This window comes from Tyto alba, unplaced genomic scaffold, assembly GCF_018691265.1.
Source record: "Tyto alba isolate M040663 unplaced genomic scaffold, T.alba_DEE_v4.0 Super-Scaffold_1000006, whole genome shotgun sequence".
Lineage (NCBI taxonomy): Eukaryota > Metazoa > Chordata > Aves > Strigiformes > Tytonidae > Tyto > Tyto alba.
The window spans coordinates 16814276-16827520 of NW_024881272.1; the positions used below are offsets into that span (position 1 = coordinate 16814276).

At 37.6% G+C, this 13245-nt stretch overlaps 1 protein-coding gene across 1 annotated transcript; it reads left to right on the forward strand.

The window, feature by feature from the left end:
• Window positions 1–15: 15 nt before the first annotated feature.
• Window positions 16–8976, forward strand: TMED5 (transmembrane p24 trafficking protein 5). The gene is made up of 4 exons (XM_033000750.2): window positions 16–282; window positions 2582–2679; window positions 3368–3551; window positions 5957–8976. The coding sequence occupies exons 1-4, from the start codon at window positions 88–90 to the stop codon at window positions 6173–6175; spliced, it is 696 nt and encodes a 231-aa protein (XP_032856641.2). The 5' UTR covers window positions 16–87; the 3' UTR covers window positions 6176–8976.
• The last annotated feature ends 4269 nt before the right edge of the window (window positions 8977–13245 follow it).

Genomic DNA, 13245 nt, shown 5'->3' on the forward strand with positions numbered 1-13245 from the left:
GGGAAAGGGGGCGGGGCTGACGGCGGTCACGCCCCCTCCCCGGCGGCCGGGCCGGGCCCGCCCCCTGGCTCGCCGCGCGCTGCCGGGATGGCGCCGCCGCCGTGGCGCCGGTTGGTGCTGCTGCCGCTCGGGTGCTTCGCGCTGCTCCTGTCACCGCCGCCCGCCGCCGCCGCCTTCAGCCCCTCCCTGGACAGCGACTTCACCTTCACGCTTCCCGCCGGCCGCAAGGAGTGCTTCTACCAGCCCATGCGCAAAGAGGCCTCGCTGGAGCTGGAGTACCAGGTCGGGCGGGGCGGCGGCGGGGTCGCTCCGCGAGGGGCCTCCCCGCGGGGTTAGCCTTGAGGGGATCCGGCTACCGTCGTTGGGCGCTTGGGCTGACGGTTCCCTTTTACCCGGGCGAGGCTCCGCCTGCCCCCGCTGCCCGGAGCTGCCTCCCCGCCGCCTCGCCCAGGGCCACGGCTGGAGCCGCCTCGCCGCCCTCCGCCACCGCGGCCCTGCGAGCGGGCAGGGCGGGGCGGGGCGGGGCAGCCAGCAGCATCCCGGTGCCGGTCCCGGTGCCGGTGGTGCGCGCCCTGCCCGCGGCCCGGCGCGGTGCTGGGCTCTGCCGGCCCTGCCCAGCGCCCGCACTGCCACACGCTGCAGCTACACGCTGTTAAAAGCTGTATCTTTGGACACCGTTTAATGTCTTTTTTTGAATTGTTCTAGTATATATATATATATTTTAGAAGATTTCAAGTTGCCATCTTTTAAACCGGCAAAAATGTAGAAAGTTAACGGCTGTGAGTTTCTAGAGCAGCTCTAAAGCGTAAACCAAATTGTTGCTGATGTATAAAACCCTTGTCTATCTTTGTGTTGATATGAAACACCTTTTATCTCAATTATGAACGTTTTTCAAACCCAGTCTTATTTAACTAAACTAACATTAAGGTCTTGATGTCCTTCTTGAGAAGAGTTGAGTTCCCCAGATATCTCTGGGAAAGATCTCTGCCTTTTTTTTTTCCTGAAAATGAAGACTTTTTTCGGTAGAACAGGCACAGTAAGGGAAGCTACAGTGAATATTTTCCCATCCTACGACTGTGCCTCAGAATTGGCTGGGATCTCCCTCTTTACTTCCGCCCCCCTTTTTTCCCAACTAAAAATACAAAGCTGAAATTCCTGATTATTTTATAATTATTTTTAGATGCAGAACAGAACAAGAATTAAAGATTGAGATGTTTAAGCTTTGTTCAGAGCCCTAAGCAAAACATTAGTTTATTTTGCACTGACAAAGTAGGATTTTATTTTACTCATAAACAAAAAAATTACTTTAGAGAGAACAAAGGTGTATAGCAATAAATTTATTTTTACTCAGGCATAAATTTCTCAGCACTACTGCTACCAGTAACAATTCATCTTTATACTTGAATGTGTAGAAAAGGAGCTCCATCTGTCATTGGAAATAGATTTATTTTGTACTGAATTATCCTGAATTGTTAGTAGTTAAAGCATAGGAATATTCAATGTAGGATGCTAGTCATTCTCCAAAGACATAATGCAATAAACAGCATGCTGATACAAAGTTTTGTTCCAGGTGTTTAGATTGTATCACAACCCTAAGATATATCACTACATAAGTTTTTTAATTTGATCAGCTGTTAGCGACTTATTTTTCTTGGCCTTTTTCTCCTTTTGGTAAGTGTCCAGTGTCACTAAGTCAGTGTAAACTTTGCCCTCAATTTCAGCAGGAGCAGACTGCTGTACTCAAATAGCTCACTGGCAAACAAGCAACAAAAAAATCCCCTAGCATGGACCTCACTAATGTCATAAAAAGTGATCCCCCTCTGCCCCCTTATACCTTCCCTACAGAGAATTTATACCATGCAACAGATGTGGTGATACAACTGTAACCATGTTATAAAGTTAAAGGAGCACAGCTTTGTAATACTGTATGCACTTCTTATGAGCTTAGGAAGCTAAATGCCTTCAATTCCTTCTACCTTTGGGAAATGAGAGTCCCCTGGGAGAATTCAGACCTTAAATCTGCATGAAAAGGTGAGAAGGTCTGTGGTACAGCTTTGATTTGCGTAAGAAATCTAGTCCTGCCTTCTACACCGTTATTTCACCCAGCGAAGAGGACAGACACTGAATAGGTTGTATTCTTGCACAAATATATATGTGTATTTACATAAAAATGACAGACCTTTGTTATAAAATTTCTACCACTAAACTAGCACTGGTACTTACCCATCAATGAAGTCTGGCATAGAAATGCTACATTCAGCCACCTGTTGGTTTTCTTACAGGTTGTCTAACCCTGCCTATTGACAAAATTGTTTGCATTCTTAAAAACAAGTAGGGAAAGGTTGAGTATAAGCCTAGCCTAGCATGATTAGATCATGTTTAGTTTAAAATTTGAAATGGCTAAAATAATCCTTGTGTTGCACTGGTTTTTAATCTGTTTCCTATTACGTTGGTGTGAAACCATAGGGACAGATTCAACTTCCAGATTCTTTGTGTGTTAGTTCCCTTATCTAAAAATGTTGCCATCAGCAATGCAAACAGGAATTCCTCTGGTTGGACTGTTTTGTTTGTTTGTTTACAGGTTCTAGATGGAGCAGGACTAGATGTTGATTTTCATCTACTGTCTCCAAAAGGTGAAACTCTAGTTTTTGATGAAAGAAAATCAGATGGAGTACACACGTAAGTTTTAAGTCTTCAAACTTGGAAGTGTTACATAAAGTACTGTTTTGGTTTCATTCAGTACATATAACTAAAATAAAGGTTGAGTACTTTTTGTTCCTTAGTATTACAAAAGACTTTTGAATAGGACAGTTTGAGAATACTAACTACCTGTTTATATATAAATACTGAATGCTTTTTACATGGATCTTAGCAGAAAGTGAAGGATATTTTTGTTTTAATGATAGCTGTTAATGGTCAGTGAAAAAAAATATTTATTGTGAATTTGAAAAAGGCCTTCACATCTACTATCAAAAGATCCTATCAGCTGTATAAATAACCTGAGAAGTCCCCTATTATTTCAGTCTATTTATCAAAATATGTAGTAATTATTGTAATTTTACTATAATAATTCCACTCATATTATGGCTTTTTTGTAATGACTAACAATGACTCAAAATTCCAATAACAGAAAATAAAAGCAAGCTGCTGTTTTCATCATTTGGAACCTTTAGAGTCAGTGGGATTGTTTTACTATGACTGTGCAATCTAATGTGTGTTTAGCGTTCTCATGTTTGTATAAAAAGCAACAAAGCATTTTAAGTGATTGTCAGTCTTAAAGAGGAAAGTTTGCTTACAGAAAAATCTCTTTTTGGGAACCAGCACAAAAACTGTAGTTAATTCAATGACATTTTGCTTATATTCACAGGGTAGAAACAGAAGATGGGGATTACATGTTCTGTTTCGACAACACATTCAGTACCATTTCGGAAAAGGTGATTTTCTTTGAACTGATCCTGGATAATATGGGAGAAGATGGACAAGATCAGGAAGACTGGAAGAAATATATTACAGGCACAGATCTCCTAGATATGAAATTGGAAGACATTCTGGTTAGTATTTGATTTTTAATTTTCTTCTGTGTACGAACATTTGTAAAAAACCTCAGTGTCATTTAGCCATTCTGCTTTGGTCTGGTGCATCCTCCTGGAAACTAATTCAGTTCCCTATATTGCTTTTGCTGATACATGAAACCTAACGCTATGGATCTCTGGCTTCCACACAGAAGCTCAAGAATATTTTCAGAACAGACCCTTAATCAGCCTAGCTCTCAAAGTCAGTCTTCCCCATACAGCTTCCTTTCTTCCTACTGCCAAAATGGGACATTTTTCACCTGCAGCAATTAAATGACTATTTATAGTATTAAAGTATTACTTAATACTAATGATGTAGCTGGAATCAGTGTATCAAGGTTTGAAAACAGTTTATCAAGGTTTGAAAACAAAGTATCATGTTAGCCTCTTCTTCCATCCTTGCAGAAATGCCTAAAGCAGTATAGGGATCAATATTTCTGTCTTCAATAATTTATATACCATTAGGTTTTTTCTCCCCCAAAAAATCATTTCCTCTTTTCAAACTAATAAACAGGATAGAAGTTAATCTGTACTACACTGCAGGTTCACCTTTGCAGATGTTCTATGAAGGGTAATGTTTCCTTGAGCTCTATGCTGACCCTTTTTGATGTAGGATGAAGACTACTGCTGAGTCAAACCTTTTATTTCCTTTCATGATCATTAAATCTTGAGATTACTCTAGAAGCAGAGGATTGTTTGGTGTTCCTGTACCACTGGTTCTTGGTGCTTGGTAGGATGCAGTAAGCCAGGGTTTGTTTGCTCACAGCCAGTAGGTGTCTTAAAAAAAAAAAAACACCACCAGAAAACCAAACCAACATCCACAAACACTGAACTGATATAGAGAATTAAACTGTATGTATTTCATTTAGTGCAATAAACAAAATCCATAATTTTAAACAAAAAAACAAACTTAATGTTTAAGATGTTTTATAGGTATACAATACACTTTTAAATAGTTAAAACCAAACATGGAAAAGCTGGCTAAATCTTTAAAACTGGCAGTCAAGACAATTAGAAAAAAAACAAAATTCATAGGAGAAAATGTGAAGAAAATCCCTCCCTCACTGATCACAAGCAATACTTGAATGGATTTGATAGCTACTTCTGTATATACTGGCACCTCTTCCAAAAGGAAAAGAAATGCAGAACTTGTCTTTGAGAGCCTTGCAGATCTTACAAAGTAGATGATTTTTGTAAAGGTAACATCAGTATTGGAGGCCATTGTTTACTTAGTCAAGTTGTTACTTTACTTGCAAGTTGTGTGAGGACTTCCATAAACACTTAAGTAGTTTAACTTTTAAAGATAAACAACATATTTGGTGGGGAAAATGGGGAATTGTCTTATTTTTAAAGCTCTTACAGTGTTCATGTTCTTTATTGTGTAACACATGAACTTTCGTATCATAAAATAGCTCTTTTGAAATATTTGTTAAATATGCAACAGAGAAAATGTCCATAGAGAAGATGTTACTTCTAGGTTTAACTTTTACTTTGTTTAATTTATAGCCTCCTGTTGCTGTACACATTACTTTTCTCACTAGAAGTTACTTCAGGGTTCCATAATTATATTAAGAACATAAATAAACACTTAAAGAAATCAGCTTTTAGGTTGTGACTTTCTATTAAGTTGTGGATACAATTTTAACAGATTACAGGACCAAGTGTGTACTTAGTAAATACAGAATAAGGAGTGGATCTGCAGCCGCTGTTATGGCCAGAATGTTCATGTAACAACATCTGGTTCCCTGAGACATACTGTGTATCCTCTGTAGGATCTCCAGTTGTCCTACTCATGATTTCATGTAAAAATTCTGCTTTAGTATCAAAGCTGAAGGAGCAGTTTATAGCCACTACAGTGAAAGCATAAGAAGATGGGAATCTAATGTTACTGTACTAAATTTTCTTTTGCTACAGTTATAGTCCTGATGATAGTTTGCATTAAAAAATGCCTTAACTTGATTATCCAGCAGAAAACCCCCTACATTTGTCTGCTACTACGTAACTTGTTTTGAGACTAGTTCTGTACAGATCACTGCTTTTTACTTGTCTGAATACCTGAAATAACAGATCCCAAAGATACACTGAATATTGAAAAACTGATTTTATGTTTGATTTCTTTCACCTCCCTAGCCTGTAAAAGGCAAAAAAAATAATTATAGGAAGTTAATGCTATGTTAATTAAGCCTTTTTAGGTGGTACACAATAAACATACTAGACAAATTAATGAAAACTCTGTAGTGAGGTATATATTTTAAAGTGAAATTAATTTTATACTTGGCAAGAAATTAAATTATAGGTAGTAATACAGTATTAATATTTTGTATGTGTTGCAAACATTCAGATGTTCTCTGTTCTTCTAAAAATACTCTTTTGTTACATACCAGGAATCCATCAACAGTGTCAAATCCAGATTAAGCAAAAGTGTCCAGATTCAGACCCTGCTGAGAGCATTTGAGGCTCGTGACCGCAATATACAAGAAAGCAACTTCGACAGAGTGAACTTCTGGTCCATGGTCAACTTGGGAGTAATGGTGGTGGTATCCGCTGTTCAGGTTTACATGCTGAAAAGTCTCTTTGAAGATAAGAGGAAAAGTAGAACTTAATACTCAGTATGATCATACCAACATAACAGATATGAGGGGAGAGAAGGAGCAATAAACTTCTACAGTAAAGATTAAAAAAAGGAAAACACGACCTTATAGATTATTTTGAACAGGCAGTAGACATCAGGCTTTCAATTCATGTTGGGCTTTTTGATTGTTTTGTGGTGGTTGTCTTGTCTATTTGTTTTTTTAACACAAACAGAATGGCTTGCCCCAAGGTCTTCCATTTTTGCAAATGCTACTAACAATATTTTTTTTTTTTTTGTACTTGTAGCATTTGTTAATGACTAACATGCATAGGGCACGGGATGCTTGGTGCATATGCAAAGTAATGTTGATAGTGTAATATTTTTCATATTCATATAAAATTTAAGTGGTAACTTCAACATTGGTTTAGTTCCTGTTAAACATTGAGTGAATTTACATGTGCCTAAGTGTTTACAGGATTGAGGCCCACTGGGGTAGTTTGTAGTTACTGTCACTTATTTTCAAAGTTACATGTTTTTAAAAATCCTCAGTTTTTGTTGCATAGCATCACAGAGAAACACTGAGCTAACATTGTAAGAACAAAATGAGAACTCTTTATATACAGATGACTAACATCAACACTTTAAAAAGATACCATCAATATGAAATTGAGTCAGTGTTGAAAAGAATTGGAGAAATAAGTGCAATTCCTGTTTGTATATCTTTGTCCTGTAGTTGTACAACCCCCTTTTCCTTTTTGGCTGTTACATGAGATTCAAGAGACGAGTGACTATATGGTATACAAACAAATGCACGCACCCCTTGAAATATGGTTTGCAAACTCTTGGTTATTGTAACCTCATGTAATAGATAATTTTCAGTAAGTCATTTCTCTCATTCTTTCCCCTCTAATAAAGGGGGGTCTGTCACAGTATGTGAAAATGTTACATTAATTTTTGTTGTCTCACAATCCCTCATTTGTCCATTTATTTCTTACTTGCCCATTTAGTTTTTGTCAACATCTAGGAATAGTGTAGCTGTAAACAGGGTGACTTACATAGGCATGAAAAACCAAAGCTGTTAACCTAAACTTTCCCTTCTTGCTTACCCTCACACGTCTTTTAGATGTATAAGTACGCTCAGTTCATATGAGCAGTGTTTCTATATATAGGTATTTATACAAGGCATGAATTACATGAGCCGTAAGTTCAGGCTTCAAATTTTAGCATCAACTGAATCTGTAATATCACTTAACTAAGGCAAAGCTATCCTTAAATCAGTAATTTGTAATTTCTACATGAAGTGACTTTTAACAGTGGAGTGAGGGTTTGGAGAATTTTTGCCAAAACCTCTTCTATGTGACAATTACCTTTTTTTAAATAGTTCAAAGTTAGTCACTTTTACTATGTGCCAAGTCACTGAAGTTTCCTATATAAATGTGTTAAACTACATTTTGTCAGAAGTGGTTTTAAAAAACACTTTCTTAAAAATTACTTAAAAAAAAAAGGGTTGTGCCTGTTGGCTCATTTGGCTATGAAAAGCAAAATTGCAATTGTGAGACTTTCTGTGTTCAAAAAGTATTTTATGGAGATAAAACAGGGTCAACAAATTCATGAAGAAACACTTTGTTCAAATGAAGCAGATGCTAGCAAGGGCTACAGTACATTGAAACAGTACTTCAGCTTCAACTTTAACAATGGGACCTAGCAATAATATTTCTAAATAGTTTTTATAAGCAAAGGTATTATTCCTTACAGAACTTCTTATAAGAGGGCTCCAAAGGCTGTTGACCTACTGTTTCTTTCTGCAAAGCTGTGCCAAGAATAAGGTTGCTTCCCTTGAGGGTTCTGCATATTTTTCCACCTGATGCTTTCTATTCTAAACTGACTGGAATTAGAAAGTTTATTTCCATGATCAGGACAATGCCTAGAAAAAATTAACTCTTTCTGCTGGCATAGCAAATATCTTTATGCCATTTCCCTGTACATCTCCCAGTACCAATATACTAAATATCTCCATGAGGGCATAAGCCAAAGCTCATTGAAGTCAACTTCCAAGGTTTTGATCAGGTCCCTTCAGGACAGGCAGATAAGATTTAGGGCTCTGCCCCTTTTGCTAGAAGAGCAGAATCATCTTCCCTTACATTACTATGAGTGTGATGCTACAAACCATATTCAAAACGCTGAACCAGCTCTGTGAAGCTGTGACCATGACATCTACCTCTTAAATCAAAGCTACTAGATTCTAGATTTCAGCTCAGACCAACACGAATTCAGTCAATTTTTCCAAGGGCACCTTGGGGGATTACATTCCCCAGCTGCTCTGCTGTGCCTCTCTGACAGTGGTTATACATCCAGTGGCAAAACAATATGGTGTATTAGTTTAAGCCTCTAATGAATGCAGAGTTCTCTGATCAAGACAGAAGACTGAACTGCAGCAGTTTCTCCGATTACAAATAGCAGTCTCTGTTAGAAGAAAAATAATGCAACAATTGTCAGCAGAGTTCATGTGGAAGAAATTACTATTTTGCAACGAAGAGCTCTGACTACTTTCTCCCCATTCAAGGTTCATTACAGAAAACAATACAGGGAATAATTGTGAACTTAACTGTGCTTTGACTGTGGCAGCTGGAATATATTTATCATAGGTGAAGGATCTGGCATTTAAACTTGCAGCTAAATAACGTTTCATTGGGATTTTGACAAGTAGATTGCTTTTGATTGTATAAAATTTACGAAGGAGAATATAACTAAATTTTTTTCTTAATGGATTTTTTTATTCAGAATTACATGTTTTAAGACTTCAAGATGTTGAATAAAATTATGCAAAACTGATTTGCAATAAATGAACTTCAAACATGTGTGTTCTTCATTTTGTAATGAAGGAATAATGCTTTACCTGTGAATGCTGCAAAATATCAAGGGTGCTAAGCTAACAAGAACCTTGTTTTTAGTAATGTAGCTTTTTAATTTCTTCCTCATGCAGTGTTCAAATTCTGTTGTTGTTATTCACTGTAACCCAAAATCAACTTTATCAATGCAAATTACCTAAGATTTAGATAGGTGTCAGATCAGAATGATACTAACCTCTGATCTTTGGAACTTCAAAATTAAATGTATTTTCTGTTATCCAATGCATGTCAGGTACAAGTTAATTTTTTCATTTTTTATTTCTTCAATATTTGTACTTTAATTCTTGTATTCCACACATGCACGGAACAGGATAGCTTCCAGTTATGCAGGCAATAAGGTAAGGAGCAATTCCAGTAACAATAGTAGGTACTGTCTTGTGCAAAATTGTAGTGGAGGTCAGTAACACTACTGAGACTAGTAAAGTTCTGTGTTCAAAGCAAGAGACAGACCCTCAGGCCAGCCTAAGTCAAGATCGCTTGATATTAAATCAGCACTTGTGCCTGGAAAACTATTTGTCTAGGTATTACTTGTTAGTAACTAAAGTCCCAGGTTTGTCACCTCAATAAGTGAGAGGAAATATCCCAAGGAAGTGATGATGGGATTTTGTAAGCTTGTGATACCACAGAAAGAGCAACAAATTGACACTTGAACTCAAAAAAAGCACCTTACTGCTGTAACCCAATGGCCATTTGTCCTCACTGACTCTTCAAAAAAGGGTTTACAGAATGTCTTGATACATTGTTCTAACTTGCATGCCTGTTTGTGCAGGTCCAATTAACAACAGTAAGTCACATGAAACTATGAGAAGAATTAACAAGAGTAAATGAATTTTTCAGCAGCAAACCAACTGACATCATCTGATGATCTGTTGAGTGCTTCCATTAATTCTTCTATTTTCTTCCTCTAAAGAAACAATTTATTTGACAATGTAAGTATTTTCATTTCTGATTAGGTAGATTCAACATATTAAACACCTAGGGAAAAAAGAAACAGGAAAATAGTGTCACAGAATAGCAAAGTGTAGCAATTAAGAATCCCATAATATAAATCAGTAGTTATGCAATAATTTTACATTCTTCTGAAGAGAATATGCAGAATAGCAAAGTGTAGCAATTAAGAATCCCATAATATAAATCAGTAGTTATGCAATAATTTTACATTCTTCTGAAGAGAATATGCAAGATCCCATGACTAAAAGGTCAAAATTTTGAAGCATTTTTTTCAGCTTAATCGAGTAATACACATGACAAACCCAAGCTTGTTTACCACTTCATAAGACTGAGAAACCTTGGCCTGTCCGGAAGCCTGCTAACCACATTGTTCAAATAATGAAACAGGAACTTCCTTTGCGTACTGTGTTTTGAATCGATTAAATAGATATCATAAAATACTAAGGTACAATATTATGTTTCCAGATTGGGCAATTAATAGTAGGAACAGTGGTTCCTTGAAAAGGTACATGCACAGTAAAAACTATCAAAAGCCATTTTGGACAAAGACGTCAGAAATACACAGAGAAGTTCCCTTTCCTGGTCTCTTGCACACCATGAGAGATGACACCTTCTGATACCTTCTGCCTTCATTTCCTCTTATGTACAGCACAACACTTACCTCAGACTGGGACAGGTCCACTGCATCTCACATACTCAACAGTGTAAACTTCCTTGTTGAACTTTGCTCATTTGTCAGGTTGCAGCACTACCCTCCAAGCCCACGACCATGTGGTATGGTGCTAACACAACCTTGTTCATTTTTATTCAGCCAGCCACAGCAATTACTTTTCTTTTTTCCCCTGAGTATTTTTAAAGTAAATATTTACACAGCAATCTGTCCTAAATACTCATTATCCCCAACAGGTAATTAAGACAGCATAGAACTAAGTAGATTGAGCTATATCTGATACAATTTAAAAAGTAACAGTTCCCATGCCTTCCCCTGTTTCAAAGAACCATTCTCTTTGACAATGTTTCATTTTAAAACTTGCCAACTTTTGCTGCAGACAGAAGACACACAACTCTTAGTTACTGATGAGAAATGGCTTACGTTAAGCCCTTCCTTTTTCATGATTTCCCCCTGCTCCAGTAGTGCCCTATGACAGAAAGTCAGTATTTATACACGAGAAATGCTCATACAGAGATGAGTAAGCACCATATTCATAAATTATTGCAGAGCAAATAAAGTTACATGCCTTACTGTATGATTTTGTTTTCAAAACCAAGAATTTACTTAAGGTAACTGTTGATTTTTAATCACAAATAAAGACAATAAAATAGTAGTAAAATAAGCAACGTACAGAAAAAAAAAAAAAAAAAGTAGTAAACACCTACACTGCTGATGTTTTAACAGAAGCATCTGAATAACATGATCTTCTCTCATGCTATTAATTGCTATAATTGAGGACAGTTAATGAGAGTTGGAACCCCTAAAAGCTCCAAAGTCCCTTTGTTCCCTCAGTGTGTACCATGCTTCTGGCAACAGGATATCCTTCAACTCTCCATCTGCTGCCTGCCAAACTGGAATACAGGTGTGGAAGGAAGGCACAGAGTTGCCAAGAGAGAAGTTCTAAAAGCATGTATCTATAGTCTATCTTTATTTCAAGACATTAAAGGACCTGGCATGAACCATTTAATGAAGGTAATTTTGCTATTATGCTGGAGGATTTCAGGGAGTAGTAAAAATCAATTAAGTTGAGTCAAAAATACTCATGACTGTCCATACAAAGAGCTTCTGACTGTTCAATCAATCACAGTTCCAAAAACAGCTAAATACTCCTGATTACATTCTCTGCAGAGCAGGGAAAAGGGCAGAACCAGACCGCACCAGCCTGCCTCCAAAGCCCTGAGCATGCTTCAGCCATTACTCACTTAAGCTGCCTCTCCAAAAATGATTCTTCCCAGTCACTTCTCTTCCACAGGATGACACCACAAGACTGCGAGGAAGGAAGCAAGCTCAGGCAGCAAGTGGCCAGACAAATAGGAGTTCCCATTCTAAAGCTTCAGCACTTACCCCTGAATGACTATGGGTCAGGGGAGCACCTACAGTACCTGGACTCATTACCACAAGCAAAGAAGAAAAAGCATAGAAGGAAAGAAGGCAAGGACTGAATTAGCGATTTTTTTTTTTTTTCAGTCCAAAGACTTCTAAGTGGGATGAGAAATGCTTACTAAAAGACTTCCATAAAAATAATAAATTAATCTTGTAATTCAATACATTAAAGTGGTTTCTCATTGTATTCCCCAAACCTGTGTATTTCTACACGTAAGTACATGCATATTTACGTATCCATACTTTTCTGCAACAAGCCAGTTAGCCCCCCTAGTCAGTTTGTCAGAAAGGACAGTTCTGAGTATGGATTTTGTACAAAAAGCATCACTTTGCCTAATCAAGGAACTCCGTGTTTTCATCTTGATCAATTATTAGTTCTACCTTATATTCTTCCCCTTCTTAGGCTCACTACCTCTTTGCCTCCATCTGTCTCTTCCTTATACCTCACCTATACATAATCCAACTTAAAATTAAAAAAAAAAAAAAAAAACAAACTACTTTTCTACAAACGTTGACAACTCGATTTTTTTCCTCACGCATTACTATGTTTTTCTGACCAAACTAGGATCTCAGTAGATCTGACACCTCCACACGTATACAGCCATCAACTTAAGTTCAGCATCAACCGAACGCAACTCACCACCCTAAACCCTTTTCTCCAGTTCTAAAAAATATCATTTTCCTCCATCATAACTTAGCTGCAGTGTTACTTTTCATTCTGGCAGATGTAGGGGAACTAGAGAAGTAACAATTTAAAAGCCTGAAACTGTTACCTGCATAGCATTTGCAAGATACCTCCTCTTCCCTCTGTGCACACAAGTGATGCTCTTGTCCGGTTGATCCTTACCACTGTGTTCTGACTATGGCTCCATCTCCAGCCTTGTTCCATCTGAATTCACAGATTTCCTTTCAAAATATAACACTAAAGATCAATTTAGTAGGATGCTCCAAGCACATGACCATTCTTGTATTTATCCACTTATCTTCCCCCCACTCCCTAGACAACAAACTGCTTGTCTTCACCTTCAAGGCCTTTTTTGATTTATTTCTGTCTTCATGTTAAATCAAACTATTGACCTTAACTTCACATATCATGCTGAGAGATTTTTCAAAATTCCTTTGTACTCTCACTCAAAATGCCTGTTA

What these genes read in the sequence shown, in the direction of transcription:
- TMED5 (XM_033000750.2), top strand. Translation starts at nt 88, where the DNA reads ATGGCGCCGCCGCCGTGGCGCCGGTTGGTGCTGCTGCCGCTCGGGTGC. An exon ending in AAATCAGATGGAGTACACAC is followed by an intron (nt 2,680 to 3,367) that starts GTAAGTTTTAAG and finishes TTATATTCACAG; the next exon opens with GGTAGAAACAGAAGATGGGG. An exon ending in TGAAATTGGAAGACATTCTG is followed by an intron (nt 3,552 to 5,956) that starts GTTAGTATTTGA and finishes GTTACATACCAG; the next exon opens with GAATCCATCAACAGTGTCAA.